The 16524-nt window shown below is 31.8% G+C and overlaps 1 protein-coding gene across 10 annotated transcripts in view; it reads right to left on the reverse strand.

Moving 5' to 3' along the window:
* The window catches only part of Epha5 (EPH receptor A5), a 339772-nt gene that overhangs the window by 33793 nt on the left and 289455 nt on the right, over nt 1-16524 (reverse strand). For all 10 annotated transcript variants that reach the window (XM_015482150.2, XM_048784581.1, XM_048784579.1 and 7 more), the window contains 3 exons: nt 13782-13849; nt 12137-12262; nt 11260-11445 (listed from right to left, as the gene is read on the reverse strand). In XM_015482150.2, the coding sequence (XP_015337636.1) occupies nt 11260-11445; nt 12137-12262; nt 13782-13849 (380 nt within the window). The remainder of the gene's footprint in view (nt 1-11259; nt 11446-12136; nt 12263-13781; nt 13850-16524) is intronic.

Raw genomic sequence — 16524 nt, forward strand, 5'->3', positions numbered from 1 at the left:
ATTTGGAAGGTCATGATTTTCCTTTTTATATTATGAAAGGAAACACATTCTATACAATTATGAAATGCATTATAATTAACTTAATGATAATCTCCAGATAGGTATCTGTATTTTACTTGAAAACTGACTATTCAAGATATAGAATTAGAGCTTGCATATTTATACATACTGAAGTTATTAAAAATGCAAATAAAGATATAAAAAGTTTGAGAATTACATATGAAAAAGCAATATCTAGAAAGAATTTTTTTTTTTCATTTCAAGATCACTTAAAACCCATGGTTTAGAATAATAAGATAGGACACTCTAATTTCTCACTTAGATAATTATCTGCTTTTCAAATACTTTAAAGGCAATGTTCTTTTAATGGATTTTTACAGTTTATTTCAAAGGTAGACTTATTTCCTTCATACCCTTTAAAGTTTATAAAACTTATATAAAAGTTCTGTCTAAAATAGTCCATTGGACAAGTCTGTAGATGCCTATGTTAGGTAGCACATTGCTTATGTTCGTGGGATCTGCCACTGGATCTGACCCTGAAGAGGGAAGAAGGCAGCTATTAATAACTGTTGAAATCCAGTTATAGAGGCATCATGTGCCCAGGCATCTCATTATAAGAGAGCTCATCAAGTTCAAATATGGTCAGAGCCCTGGGCTTTTTCTTTTCTTAAGGCAGGAAGTGACAGGAAAGAAGGTAAAGTATATTGATTTTAAAACTAGATTGAAATGCAATACTACAGTAGGAAAAAAAAAGAAATGAATGATTTATACTGTATTTGCAAATCACTCGGATGACAAATATAATTATAATTATATAATTCTAATCTATGATCATGAAGAGAAAAATGTTTCCCATTAATGTTTGTTTTTAATGATATTGCTACACTCATTTAATAGGATCTCAGGCATATCTAATAAAGTCAAAATTATACCTTGGGTCCTTTTGGTCCTATCATTGTATCTCAGAGCCCATTTGAGACTTAACCTCAAGCCTTTTTAAGTGTCCCCAGTTAATATGCTCCTCTTAAAGGTAATAGACACACAGTTTTGACACAGGTGCCTATCAAAATTTACACCAGCCATATAAGCTGGAGTGTCCTGGAACACCCTGCTATTGCTATTCCTGAGAGTCCTTCTTTAATTCAGAAATTCAGATATACCCACAATGTATCTGAGTATTCACAGAAAAGGAACACATACTGCCTCTGACAAGAGCTTCTTACCAACAGTGTGGAAATATTCCAAAAAAATTCAGAGCTAACAGAGCTAAAAAAAAGTGTGGTTCTGCTACACATCAGCTCTGATCTAACTAGAAGGAGGCATATATTTTGTGGAATCAGCTTGTGTTTCCAGGAAGCCCTGCATGGCTCCTTCACTCTCAAACTGCTAGATCTCTCTCCTAATTACAGAAATCCATTGAGGAGACCCTTGTTTCCTGAGAATACAGTCCTAGCTTTCCCTCCTTGTCACCTCCTAGCAACTTTCTTGACTATAAAGTCAAAACACTAATCTGTGTCTATTGTTATCTGCTTTACCCCATGCCTTGCTTTCCCTATATATGTCCTTACAATACTTTCTTTTATCTCTCTTAGAATTTCTTCTTTCTTTCTATCTTCTCATATTTAGGCTATCTTCTGACTGTTATCGGTCCATAGTAAAGAAAACTATCCCTCAGGACTCCCATGGATCCCCAAATCTGCAAATACTCCTTATATAAAATTACATAGTATTTACATATAGTCTATGAACATCCCCTTTATGCTTTAAATCTTCTCTGGATTACTTATAGTACCTAATGCAATGCAAATAATAAGTAAACCATTATTGTATTGTTTAGGGAATAAAGGTAAGAAAGAAAAGTCTGTACATGTTCACTGCAGAAATGGTTTCTTTCTTGAATATATTTTATCTGTAATTGGTTGAATCTGTGGATGTGCAACATTCAGAAGGCTGACTATATTTACTGCTGCTAACCCAAGGTCTAGGAAGAAGGATTTGGGTAGAAATTCTATGTAAAAGTATTTTTCTCGGGTAGCATTGTATTTTAAATTCAACATAGAATTCACTGAATTTGGAAGATAGAATTTGTACTCTAAAAAGAGAATGTTCTAATCAGAAAACAGTAACACTGAATAACATACAGTTAGAAAGAACAAATGATTATGCTTTAGTGAGGTGGATTCTTTGTACTCATCCTGTGAAAATTTTCAGCTGCTATCATCTAGTTTTAAAAGTTAGATTAATTATATATGACACCATACATCACAATGTTAAGAAAATGTTATTGAGAAATATGAGAGGGACCTAAAATACCTCTCTAATTTCAAATGATGAGGTAAAGGGAATTAAAATGAATGTTTGCAAACAAGTAGGATCTTTTTTGTTGTCGAGAATAACACTCCAGGACCCATTCGATTATTTTTCATGCTTGAGTCATTTTAATGCTAATTACATTTAGTTTGGCTTATGTTTTGTTTCAGTTCCTGCTAGCCTTGGAGAATGACATAGCAATAATTAACGTGGCTACTCTAACCCTTGTAAATTCAATAAAACTGTATAAATCATTTTCCATTATCCAGCTTGAAGTACAGACAAAGAGTAGATCTGCCAATAATTTTGAAAGCATATTATCAAAAATCCATATGAAAAGAGCTCATAAAGCATGTCAAAACATGATTTTAATCACAGAGTAGAGGTTTTATATTACTTTATATTATTTACTGAGGACCCAACCCAGGTGGAGTCTATGAAGCAGAAACACATTATTTGTGGAATTCACCTTTTATGTTGGTAATCATAAAAGAACTCCTATTTATCAATTTATTGAGTGCCTATCTGCAAGGCACTATGATATTATTAATTGTTATTAAAATTCTAAAACCATGATATTACAACAGACATTTTTCAGAGAAAGTGAGTGAGTCTCAGAAAGGTTCAATATATTACTTGACTAGAGCAAGTCATATAAAAAGCAAACTGGGAATATATGGCTATTCTCCTGTCTTCCGTGCTATGATGTCCTTTTGAAATATTTTCTTCAAGTTTTAAATTTCATTTTAAAATCTCACCAATACTTGTTGTGTTAATTCAAACTTGGTAATTATAACTATGCCATACCAAGCTATTTAACCACTGCCAGCAGCTTCTCTCAGTGTTCTATTCTTACATATGATCTTTACATACATATGCTGCAAGCAGGTTATTGTGAAATGATTTTTTGGATTTCATTTTTATCTATCTAAAGTAGTTAAATCCATAGAAGCAGAGAGTAGAAAGGTTTGGGGCAGGGGGGGTGTCAGGGAAGTAGGGAGTTGCTATCAATGACTATAAAGTTACAGATCTGCAAGATAAAAGTTATAGAGGTATGCTGTATAACACTGTGCTTAAAATTATCAATACTGTATTCTAAACTTAATTTTTTTTTAAGAGGATAGATCTCATGCTGTGTGTTTTTTCCCACTATAAAAAAATGAATTTGTTTCCTTACTGTTTACTATTTTGGTGCTAACATCTATATCCTGGTGAAGTAACTCTTTTTCATCTGATATCTAAAGATTATGCCAAGTAAACTTTGGGAAACATTGATCTAACTCTTGCTCCTGACAAACAGCAGAGGCAAGGCCTGGGAGCTTGTTAGAAATGTAAAATCTCCCTCACCGATGGGATCAATTGAAATAGATTCTGCAATTTAACAATATCCCCAGAGGCATATTCAGTTTTTAGAAACACTAACCAAGACTACATCATAAGAGTTAGAGTTAAATCATGACTTATTTTATTTGCATTTATACTATCTGCTTTTCTGAAACCATTAGTTCATCATTAAACACATGACATCACTTAGGCTACCAGAGAACATTTCATGTAGGACCATCCTAATTCCTAGAAAACAACAGTCACTTGGTTTCTCTTAGAAATACTTTATAAGACTTGTAAAGGATTAAATGTAAGCCTGTGACTATAATTGTATGCCTATAGTTTTATTTCCTTCTACCATCCTATTCGGGCTGTATTCCATTTGGTATACTAACACTTGCTACTTTTTGGAATTATTTTCATTTTTTTCCTTAAGTGAAAGTCCTTGGAATAACACATATAGGATGAATCAGTTATTAATAGACAGCCATAAATAGGGTCATGTACTTGTGAAAGTATATGATCATACTTAGTAAACAAGAAACAAACAAAATAATAAGCAACAATGAAAACCCAAGGGGTCTGGAACTTAGAAATGTACTTAGATATGTTAATATACTGTTGTCCTGATTTTGGTGGTTAACATGTTAAAAAAATCATTTATACATTTATATAATTTTAATTTGGGGAAATACAGTAAAATCAAACCCTATCTGAGGAAGGAGCAGAAAAATGCAAAATGTCTCTTTAAGTATAAATTCCAAGCTTTTGAAAACTTCCTTTCATTTCAGATTATTTACATTGACACAAACTTTCTCAATGGATTTTTTTTTCACATTAAATGGGAATTATAATTTTCCTGACATTTGTGGAGATAGATAATAATTGTAGAGTAAATATGAGTTTCATCATTATTTTAAATTATTTTTTCCAATGAAGTAGAGAATCTAGAGACTATCAAATCTGATGATTTTATCTTATTAATAATGAAAATGTCTTTGAAATATAAGATTTCATTTACTAATTATTTATGATTTATAGATGACCTATGAGTCATCAAATTTTTATTCCTATAGATTTAGATTCTATCAGAATGAAATCTCACAAATCTCTCATATTATTTTATGTGTACTTATTAAGCCCTTGTATATGCCATAACAAAGAAAACCCAATACCAATTAAAGAGCTGGCTTCTGTTTGCACTTGATTTTAAACTTATTTCCATCATCAATGTATCACAGATTCATAAAATCTGATTTTGTGCAATGTAAAATTCAATCATACTTGTATTTTAAACATTTTCATTTATATTATCAGAACTAAAAGGAAATCCAACTTCCTATACAATATCTGTAGTTACATGAAAATAGGTGCCTCAGAATTAGTGTGTCCATAAACTGAACTACTCATTATCAGTTACAACCTTGCTTCCCTTAAACATCCCCCTAAGTGACAACTTCTTTCTTGGAAGTTCTGCTATGGTTTAGATATTAAGTATCTCACAAAAGCTCATGTGTGAGACAGTACAAGAGGCTTAAGGTAAAATGATTGTGTTATGAGACTTTAACTCTTACCCAGCTGGACTTTCTCCATATGATATATTTTTAAGTGCATTTGTTTACACAGTTTCTGTTTCAGTTACCCCAATTAAGCTCTATAAAGGCAGGGATACAGATGTATAATCTCTGGTGGATCCCTGCTGTTTAGTAGAGATAGACATACATTAAGTGATTAATTAGTATTTTTGAATAAATGCATGTTTCTTATCTAGTATACACAGAATGATGAAATATTACCTTGGTTTTATACACTGTTTAAGAGCTTGTGTTTTGGAGCTATGTAGAGCTATTTTAAAATCTGGCATTATCCCTTGCTAGTGTTGTAATATTGGATAAAGTATTAAACTATTTTTATAATGAATAAAATGAGAATAAATAGTGTTTATCACATAGCATTGTGGTACAAATTAAAAGAGATAACATATCAAGATCAGAAAGCTTAGACAATTCTTAAAGCAATGTTAATGACTAATTGTATTAACAACTGATATATACAAGATCCTGTGAAAAGATTCCCAGAGAATTTTCTTCCTATGAATTTTTATTTATTTCTTAAAGCCCCAGGCTTTATAGAATAAAGGCTTTAAAACTAGAATATAAATCATAACATCTCATGTAGTTTTAAATGTTTAACTGTAATTTATATGTTCACTCGATTTATTTCATTGGTCTTTTTCAAAATTTTAAAAACTAGAGCTTTATAGTTATACATAGTAATCGTGTTCATCCCTACAAAATGATACATGAGTGGAATTTGATTTCCTTTCACAATTATCTCTTTTCCCTCCCATTCTCCCTCCTTTCCCTCATTCTCCTTTTTCTATTCTGCTACATTTCTGTTCACTTGTCTATTTATATTTTATTGGTTCTTTTTACTTATACATAAAGGTGAAACTCCCTCATTTATGTCTTTTTTTAAAATTACCTATTGTGTTTATCCCTGTGACAGATACAAAGTGGACTATAAACCTGTCAGTTTCAAGGAACTCATTGTATATTAAAGGTGATAAAATGTGCAGATAGAACTCCAATATAATGTACAGTGTGACAAAGTGCAGAGAAATGCTGCTGGCACTGATAAGATTGCCTCTGGCTAAGAATGCATTTATTCAACAAGTACATGAAGCCTCTGCACATGTTGGGCACTGGTTTCAGGACCTAGGAACCTCTGGCCTCTGTAGCTTTCGTTACGAAGCCTGTGCTTTGTGTAGAATTAAGATGCTTTCCTTCACTTAGCTCTTCAACATTGGGGAGTGTCTACTCTTTACCATGCAGACACTCGGGCTTGAAAGAAAACTGGAGACAGATGACATTGATCTCATGGAGAAGGTCATATTGGAATTAAACCTAAAGGTCAAGTAAGAAAGAGGAGAGGACATTCTAAAGCTGAGTGAGGGTATCTCAAAGAAGCATAACAAGAACTCAGTAGAGCATGCTTAAAAAGGAAACAATGGAATATGCAAATGTGAACAAATTATATCAGATTAAGTATCAAAGTATACACATTTTGGTCAGTTTTTGGTAATGAACAGAAGATCAGGGATTTAGTTAAATTTATCTAAAGACAATATGTGGGGAGTGTACTAAAGTAGGGCAATGCCAAAATGGAAGATTAGCTTGAAGATTGTTGGAATAGCACCAGTTAATATAAAAAGGGACTTTAAAAAGAATATGACCTTGTAAGACATGATAAATTAATATATTTGAAACATAATTATCGATGTGTGTAATAAGTGAACTTTTTGGAAATATAAGTAACCAGTTGTCATTGGCTGTATTATTTCCTTAGGTCATAGAAAGAGAGATTACTTTATGGTCCCTCTAATATTTTGTTTAAATTTATTTTTATAAGGGAATGGTACATGCTTCTGAATTAAGAAATAAAACTATGAATAATTCCAAGACTTAATATAAATATTCCTTTAGTCAGTGGATAACTTTCCACTGGTGGGAAAAGAAATCTTAAGCAGCTAAACATGCTGCAATGGGAAAATTATAAATTTTTCTCCTTTTTATTTTTTTCTTGAATCTCATTAAATAGTAAAAACTGGCACTGTGTATATTACACTACAGTGTCTTACATTACAGATGAGTCAATTAAGCCAGGACCTTTGGGTTCTTAATGTCATTTGTCACGAAACCCCTCAGAATGAATGAATGAATAAATAAATAAATAAATAAATAAATAAATAAATAAATAAATAAATGTATGTATATAATAAGCATTTGTGTGTGTGTGTGTAATGTATAATGTATGCTGTGTACCAATAAATCACAGGAAGAATCTGAATGGGGTCTCCCTGATCCAGCAGGTAAGGCAATAACAGAAGAAAGCTGGAGTCTCTCAATGACATCACCCAAAGGAATGTTACTTTAGACTCCCCACCTCAGCTTCAATCAGAAAAATCACAAGATTTAGTTGCACTTATGTCTCATTATCTGTGTGCTGCAGGTTGAGAATAATTGCTGAATCAATTAGCATCAGATCAGACAGCATGAAATTAAGGACACAAATAAAGTGAGTTGCAACATAGTAAATTAGAAACAAGTTGAAGACTTCCTAAGTTGAACATTTAGAACTACATTTAAAAAGAGGAATTACAGTTTCAATTCCTGGAGGTCAGAAAATTAAAAACAAAGACATATTTTAAGTATTTATATTTTGCTTTCCTTATATGTGTAGATTTATGTTGGGTTGCAACATCAAACAGAATATTTGACCAGAAGGTTGAAAATTGAAACCTAACCACAGTACAAAATTTTTTTATGATAGAATTCACAGAATTTGGAGGTAATCTTTTCTTGATATTGATATTTGTTTCTAAAGATAAAGGTTTTTACAGCATATATTAAAATTTTGGCTATATTACTATAAGAGGTTTTCAGAGTTTAGCTCAGTGAGTACTTGCTTACAAAAAACGAAGACCTTGTAATATATTAGGGGTTAAAAAGGTAGATGGATAATATTTACTATTTATGTATTAATGTATTTATTATTTTTGGTACCAAGGATTGAACTCAGGGACACTCAACCACTGAGCCACATCCCCAGTCCTATTTTGTATTTTATTTTCCAACAGGGTCTCACTAAGTTGCTTAGTGTCTTGCCATTGCTGAGGCTGGCTTTGAACTTGAGATTCTCCTACCTCAGCCTCCAGAGCCACTGGGATTGCAGGCCTGCGCCACTGTACCTGATAAATATTACTTCTAATAGCTTTTTGACATCATCCACTAATATAAAAATATTCATTAACATATATATTAAAATATATAATTTTAGACTATATAATTAAATATAATTTTGTTCACACACACATATGCTTTTGTATACACACATATATAAACACACATTTTAATTTAATCTCTATAATAATCCTTTAAGACAAATATTATTTTCTCCATTTTATGTGACATTGATGTCCAAAATGTTTAAGTAACATCAAGGATTGGCATAAATTCAGAAAAATAGGCTTATATGAATATTTAGGTCATTATCTGCCTCTTCACAGAGCATACATTGTTAAAAGGAGACTAAAAAATATTTGCAAAAGAGATGAAATTAAATGAAAACTTTGATAAGACTTCTGTAGCAAATTAGAGAACATTATAGACTGCTGAAAAAAAATCTTATATGAGCACAATATTAAAAAAAAATAAAAGATTCCTTCAGGACTACATGATAAGTGATTTTCTTATGGAGCTAATAGAGTTTGAATAGAATTTTCAAGAAATTAAAATGACAGTAAACTTGATGGTACAAGTCTCAGAGAAGGAGGCAATGAGAAATATGGATATAGAGGAGTTCAGCATAGGAAAATCGATAAATGGATATGTAAAAACTTCATACTTATTGAGTACTTACTCTGTGACATGTCCACTACAAACTTTATCTGTATTAATTCATGTCATCTTCACAATAATGTTATGAGAGCTTTAACATAATCAGTGGATTAAACCACTGATATGGTTTAACTGGGTGGTAACTATAGGCAGGTAGGGTTTGGATGGAAGAAATAGGTTCCTGGGGGTGAGCTTTTGGAGTTTATATTTTGTCTGTCATTAAGATGAGCTCTCTCTCTTCTTCTCGTTGCTATGTTCTGAGCTACTTTCCTTCACTATACCCTTCCTCCATGATGTTCTGCGTCACCTCAGGCCCAGAGCCACAGATTTGTTGGACCATGAACTGAACCTCTGAAACAATGAGCCAAAATAAAAATTTCCTTCTTTAAGTTGTTCTTGACAGGTATTTTGATCACAGCAACACTAAGGTAACTAAAGCACATGATAGTAACAATCATCTGGCATTCCATCTTAATTTATTATAGAAGGTGGATCAACTGCCCACAGAGCTTTATGTTTATCCTGGGTGCTGTGAAATCCTAATGAGAATTAATTTTAGGAAGTTAAATTTGATGACCATGAAGGATGAGATGAACATGAACAATTTGCCAAATACTTGCTTACCATTATTATTACTAGTATCATTAAAAACTATTTTATATTAAATAATATGATTCTTGCATAAGAAAGAAATTTACTGAGACTTCTTAATATGATTCTCTCTCAGTATTTTCTTTCTATCTCTCCCTTTGACAGGGCTTTGCTATGTTTTCCAGGCTACCCTCAATCTCCTGGGCTCTGGCAATCCGCCTGCCTCAGTTTCCTTAGTATGTAGGAATACAGGTGTACACCAGGGTACTGGCTATTTTAGTATGTCTCTTGTTTTTATAGTATCTAGCTCCACATGCTGTCACTGATACACTATTATCCTTTTGAGATATTTCCTCTCAAATAGAATATAATCATACTCAATGTCTGATTTTATTTTATTGTACTTATGACCATAGTTTTCACACTATATTCTTACTTTGAATAATCCCACACATTCATTGCAGGATATAATCATTATCAAATATCTTTTTTATTAATTTCAAAAATAGTGTTTCCTTCCTGTCTTCTGCCTGTTTCTTTCTTGTCCCAGACTCCTACCTTTGCTTAGCAGCTAATGTTTTTTTGAGTAATATCTTAGAATGCCCTTTTTGTACTATCAGTATACTCTCTGGGTTTCCATTAAGGGAAGAATAATGTTTGGGCAGGTATTCAACTGGAGAAAGAAATAAATCTAAGCTTTGAAGAATTTTTCATATTGAAATAAAAATGTAAATGAATATTAACCCAACTGAAATTACTTTGTAGGTTAAGAACATTATTAAATGCACATTATTTGTACATGTATTTGACAAATATAATCTGAAACTATAGATTAATAGAAGCTGGAGGTTGAACAAATTCTTGAAAGAAAAATCTAGAGAATGATCCCTGCCACAATTTTTTGATGATTTTAGTAAGTAGTCCTTAGACTGATAGGGGTGAAGGAAGGAACCACAATATGTAGGAATGGTAAACAATGAATAGACTAAAAGAAAATAAGGCCACATAAATGCTTTATTGAGTGACTAAAAATTATTTGAAATCTTTTGCTGGGAGACATTCTACACAAACACATTCATTTGCAATATACTAACACACATATAAAATAAATGTGAAATTCTATTTTCTTTAAGAAAAAGAGAAAATTAAATCTCAAGAAACTTTTCCAATCTTCTGAGGCCATTGCTTTCTTTAGAACTTTAATAATATCTTAATTTTTAAAAATCGAATGAAAGAATGCATCTGGCTATACAAAACTGCTTATGAGTGGCAGTATACCTATGGTTAGAGGATTCCTGTTAAACATTAAACTTCAATTTTCAATGTTTAATTAGTATAAAAAGTGAAAAAGCCAGTAGAAAAAATATGTTTTTTTTTTAACTGCTTCTTTTATCTGAATATATTTTCTCTGACATTGAGTGGGTTAAAGCATACATTTGAAAAAAATAAATGAATATTAATTTCATTGGTGATTAACTGATAAAAACCTAACAAAATATGGGACCAATAATATAAATATTACAGAAATTAATGCACTACTGTGGTCAGTTTCTTTCTAACCTAAACTTAATCATCATCTGGACATATTTGTGGTATACACCTGCACTTGCATATTTGCTTGTGTTGTACTTACTTTTGGTCACAACACCTTCTAAATGGATGATGTTAGGATGGTCAAACTGCCCCATGATACTTGCTTCACCCAGGAAATCTCTACGTTGTTTTTCTGTGTAGCCAACTTTAAGGGTTTTGATAGCCACAGGTAGCTCTCTTTTTCCTGGTAGTTTCAAACGTCCACTACAAACTTCACCAAATTCACCTGGTGATAAAGATGGCAAAGAAATTTTGAAAGCTTATTTGAAATTCTTATTCTATTAACACTCTAATAACTCAGAGTTTTAAGACATAGACCAGAAAAAAAATTTTAAAAGGGGAGTTCAAATTTCATTGTGAATATTAACGGAAAGAATCATTGGTATATTAGGAAAAATCATCCACAGATGATCATAAAACATGTTAAGATTTATTAGCTTTATCTGTCTCACGTATAAAAATCTTAATGGAAATGTTAAAAAAGAAATTAAAAGCAACAGCATAAAAAGCACTTACTATTTCCTCTCCTGTCTACTATAATGAAACTTACTATTAATGAGAAGAGAAAAAAATTTAAAAAGTTTATAGCTGGATAAAAAGAAAACAATTGCTGGAAAAAGATAAACTGAACTATGTGAATACTTTTCTATATTACAAATTTACTATATGTATACAAAAAATAGATTGAAAAACATTATCTACTTGAAAACATATTTTTGCATTTTTTTTCTTTAATAAACCAGATGTGATTGTTAAGCATGAAGAACACAGAAAGTGACATTACCATGAGATAAATTACATACCACTTTGAAAGCAAGTCAATTATGTAAGATTAAAAACATTACATGTTAGAGCAGGACAGTGATGTATTACATTCCATAATACAAGCAAAATGTAAGAGTTATACACTGTCATACCTGCTCCAATAACTCTTTCAATGGTGATACATGAAGCTTCAATTTCCTTGGCAAACTCATGGACAGCTTGATTGGGATCCTCATAGGTATGTGGATCAATATAGGTTCTTACACCTGGCAGTTTAACTGTAAAAAAAAATGTGTATTAAAATACAAGCTGTGATGGATGAGCAAAAGTATATATTTTATTAACACCCTAACATGGCTTAAATTTGAAGTAACTGAGCTGCAAGGATAAGCCCTCTCCTGAGTTATGAGAGTCCTTTGTATAGCAATGTTACTTCATAAAATATTTTTAACATCTGGATTGTTGACATACACAAGAAATGCATACATGATGATAAATACAGCTTTCAATGATAATATTCAGACAGTTGGGTTGGAGGCATATCAAAAACATTTGTTTATTAATCTGGACAGCAAAATATTAGTAGTTTATTTGTTGGTTGCTTATTCTATGTTTCACTTAAAAACATCACCAGAGATTATTAATTTGTGTTTTTCAAAATACACTTTAAAAAAATATTTTTTTTTAGTTCTATGGATCTTTATTTTCTTTTTTTATTCATATGCAGTGCTGAGAATCTAACCCTCACACATGCTAGGCAAATGCTCTACCACTGAGCTACAACCCCAGCCCTCAAAAGACATTTTAGTTGTAGATGGACACAATACCTTCATTTATTTATTTATTTTTATGTGGTGCTGAGGCTCGAACCCAGTGCCTTGCACATGCCCGGCAAATGCTCTACCACTGAGCTACAACCTCAGCCCCTCAAAACACATTTTAAAAGAACCATCTGGTGGTATGGTACAAAGAGCTTAGTGGAGAAGTCAAAAGAAAAAGAGCTCTACTTCTCCTTCTGCCTCTGTCACTGCATGACTTTACCCCAACCTTTATGTTCTTCGAGTTTCAGTTTATCTTCTTTAAAGGCTACTGATACTACCCAAACAGTGCATTTTGAAGTTAAACAATATTAAATGAGATAGGACTATGAAATGGACTCATGCTTTCCATAGGTAATAGTCATGGTAGAGTGGCAAAAACAAAGAAAAAAAATTTTTCCATTTATCTGGCAAATCACCTTATGCTGCACTATTTAGAGGAAAATGAACATATTAAAATACTATAATTAAAATTCATTTAGATTAATTTTATAAGCTCATTATAAAAACTTGATTTTATGCTCTTTTAAAAATGTAGTTAATGCTTTTCAATTTGAACTAAGGCTGCTGCCATCGGATCTATTCACAGAAATTCATACTATATAATGCTAGAAGGAATTGAGAAATTTTATTCATTTAACCTGGTGGTTATGTAATGATAGATTTCTATACAGTGTGTTGCAAGGAATTAGAAGTAGCCTGGGAATTTGATTTGAAATGTAATAACTTTTTTATATTAGGCCAAAATTTTTATTTTAATAATTATAATGAGAACATTCTTTAAAGAATTGAAGAAATCCTCCAGTTAATGCCTATAGCCAGTCAGCAAAGCTCAAGCCCATATTCTTTGTAAGAATGTGAGAGACTTGCTTTTATAACAATATTTTTGACCATGGATTATAAATCCTCTAACCTAAAAAGAATTCTAAATAACAATAAAATTCCTCCCCCACCCTTTTTTTTTCCACAATCTGCTTACTGTGCCCATTATGAAAATGCATCTTTTCCTCTTCTGGATCTTGCTTTGCTTTGCTGTAGCCACATCGCCTGGAACAAAGTAAGCTGCAATTAACCACATCTGAAGTGGTGAGTCAACCACATCAAGCCCAAAGCATGAAACACAACTGAAATTACCACACCCCTGAACTGATGTTCAGACTCCTAATAAGAAATGCCATTCAAATTCCTTTTGAATGAAACCTCTTTTTTTTTTCTAGCCAGTATTCCTCACTCTCAGCAAATAATCTTGTCTAGATTTCGTTAAGAGGTCTGAAGCCATACAAACCTATGTTTTAAGTTCACTTTACCACATACCATACTCCAGACATTTTTTTCTGTTCTGTTCCTCTTACTTTTTTAACCAGCTCCCAGGCCATTATCTCTTTGAGGATGAGTTGCCCAACATGTGCCTCTGAGCTAACTGTCTCCAACCTTCAGCACCTGTCTTGAATGTTTTTGGTAATTTTGGTTTTCCCTTCTTGTTATAGAGACTTAAGTTGCTCCAACAGCTGCTTTCCATTCTTATCTACTCAGATCACCATGAAAATTTACACAACCTATACCTATCAGCTCTATTCCCTAAATCTTAATCTCTCCTGATTTTATCAACTATTCCCTAATTGTGAACTCCTTGCAATCTGCTCTCCTTTCTAATAAAAATCTGTTCAGAGGTTCACTAAAAACAACTTAAACTCCAACCCAAAGCCTTCCTCTTAGTTTTTAATCATTCTTGATGCACTAAAATCCAAAAATATTCTCCAACACTCTTGTTCCTCTCTATATTTATATATGGACATATCCAAAGGTCCTCTGCATGAACTTCTCTATTGCTCTCCTTTTAATCCATTCATTTCATCAATGTATTTAAACCAATATCTCTCTTATATAATTTATTTTGAGGATTTATTCTTATTTCTGCTAGATTTATTTTATTTACTTATCTGTATTCCACTGTCATTCAAACTCAATAGTCCTGAAAAGGAAAACATTATATCTCTTTACCCTCCTTCAGTTATGATCCATTTTATTTTTCTGTTATTAACAGTAATATAGCCTTTGTCCCTTAAGGCTACATTAATCTTAAGGGACAAACTCCTGGAGTGAGCTAGATCCTGATTCTAACCTTCACAACAAATTAGTTACCAAAAAATATTATGCAATGTAAATAGTTTACAATCCAACTCTTCTTTTTCCTCAATTAACTCTACCACTTCCTCAATTAAGGCTCTGTTATTTTTCATTTGGGTTATTATAAGTGCCTTCAAAATAATGTTCCTCCACTCTATACTCTATAATGCTTTTCTTTGACTATGGTAGACATGGCTACAACCAAAGTACTGAATATTTTTTTCTATTAAATAAGATTCTTACTAAAATTTTTTCAAAAAAATAAGAATGTAAATATTCCTAAGTATAACTTCAACTCACATTTTCTGCATTATCTTCCTCCATTGCTTTCAAACATTTGTTCGTATTGGTTTCTTCACCAAGGATTTTAATTCTAACAATGTTCAACTCTCATAGTCTTGTTTGGTTTTTCCCTTGAAACACCAATTTAATGTAATTTCCCTCTGAACAAACAGCTTTATCTACTCCTCTTCTGATACAGTTTACACTCTATAGCACAATAGAGGCATTGGAGTAAGATTTTTAGCTTTCCTAGTATTTTTCTGCTTCTTGAATGGCAGCAACTAGTATTCATCTATAAACTCCTGATTCTGAGTGGGCATTAAACAGTTTTATCATGTTGATGAATGAATAGATGGAATGAGTGAATGATACTTTGTGTCTACACAATGACAGGTGTTTAGAAAGAACTATGCTGATGAATACTGAGTCAATGTGGTACATGATTGACCATATAACATTAAACAACTAACTAAAATGAGAATATTTAAATTATTTTTGGTGAAACTCAAAGGAAGTGATTTTACTATTCATAAGATTCCACCACAAAACTGAGTTCATTGCAAATAAATTTTTCATTTATTAGTTCATTTAAGAAAATACAGTCAAAATGGTAGATTGATGAATTATTATCATTATAAGATTGGCTGAAAACTACTATGTGACAGAAATGAAGTGTACAATAGACATTTACCAACAGAATGTTCCATATTCTGGGGTATTTAAAAAAAATCTATATTTTGATCTAAAAATATGACACATTTTGTTCTGTCATTTCCATAATTTACATATATATTAGGAATTGGTGAAAACCTCCAATCCTTAAGCCACATTTTGAAAAAATACAGTTGTCTTTATTATATTAAGAAACTGGTAACTTATTAGAAAAATACACCTAGAAAATTTTTGAATAAACTTGAAATAATATACTTAATACATATAGTATTCTTGGGTGAGGAAAATATACTACAGAGATCTGGTGACTTTTCAGATAGATGCATTTGTCCTTTAAGAGCCCTTAATTCATTTTGAGTCACCTCATCACAGTGAAATGGAGAGAAAAAACAAATACATGAAATTATATTTGGTCTATTCAAGCTAAGATTTATGTTACTTTAGTACATTTTTCATAATTTTTAGTTATTCCATTTTTCTTTTGGGTTTTAATGCATGCACCTCTAGAGAGAACATTTATTGATATTTCTTTTTACAATGCTTTAAATACAATTGTGTGAAATCACCCTGAGATTCATGTTATTTAAATACTGACAAAAGACTTTGTTAGAAAAATTCTAAGGAAACCAAAAAGAACACAT

The sequence above is a fragment of the Marmota marmota genome, unplaced genomic scaffold (genome assembly GCF_001458135.2).
Source record: "Marmota marmota marmota unplaced genomic scaffold, marMar, whole genome shotgun sequence".
Lineage (NCBI taxonomy): Eukaryota > Metazoa > Chordata > Mammalia > Rodentia > Sciuridae > Marmota > Marmota marmota.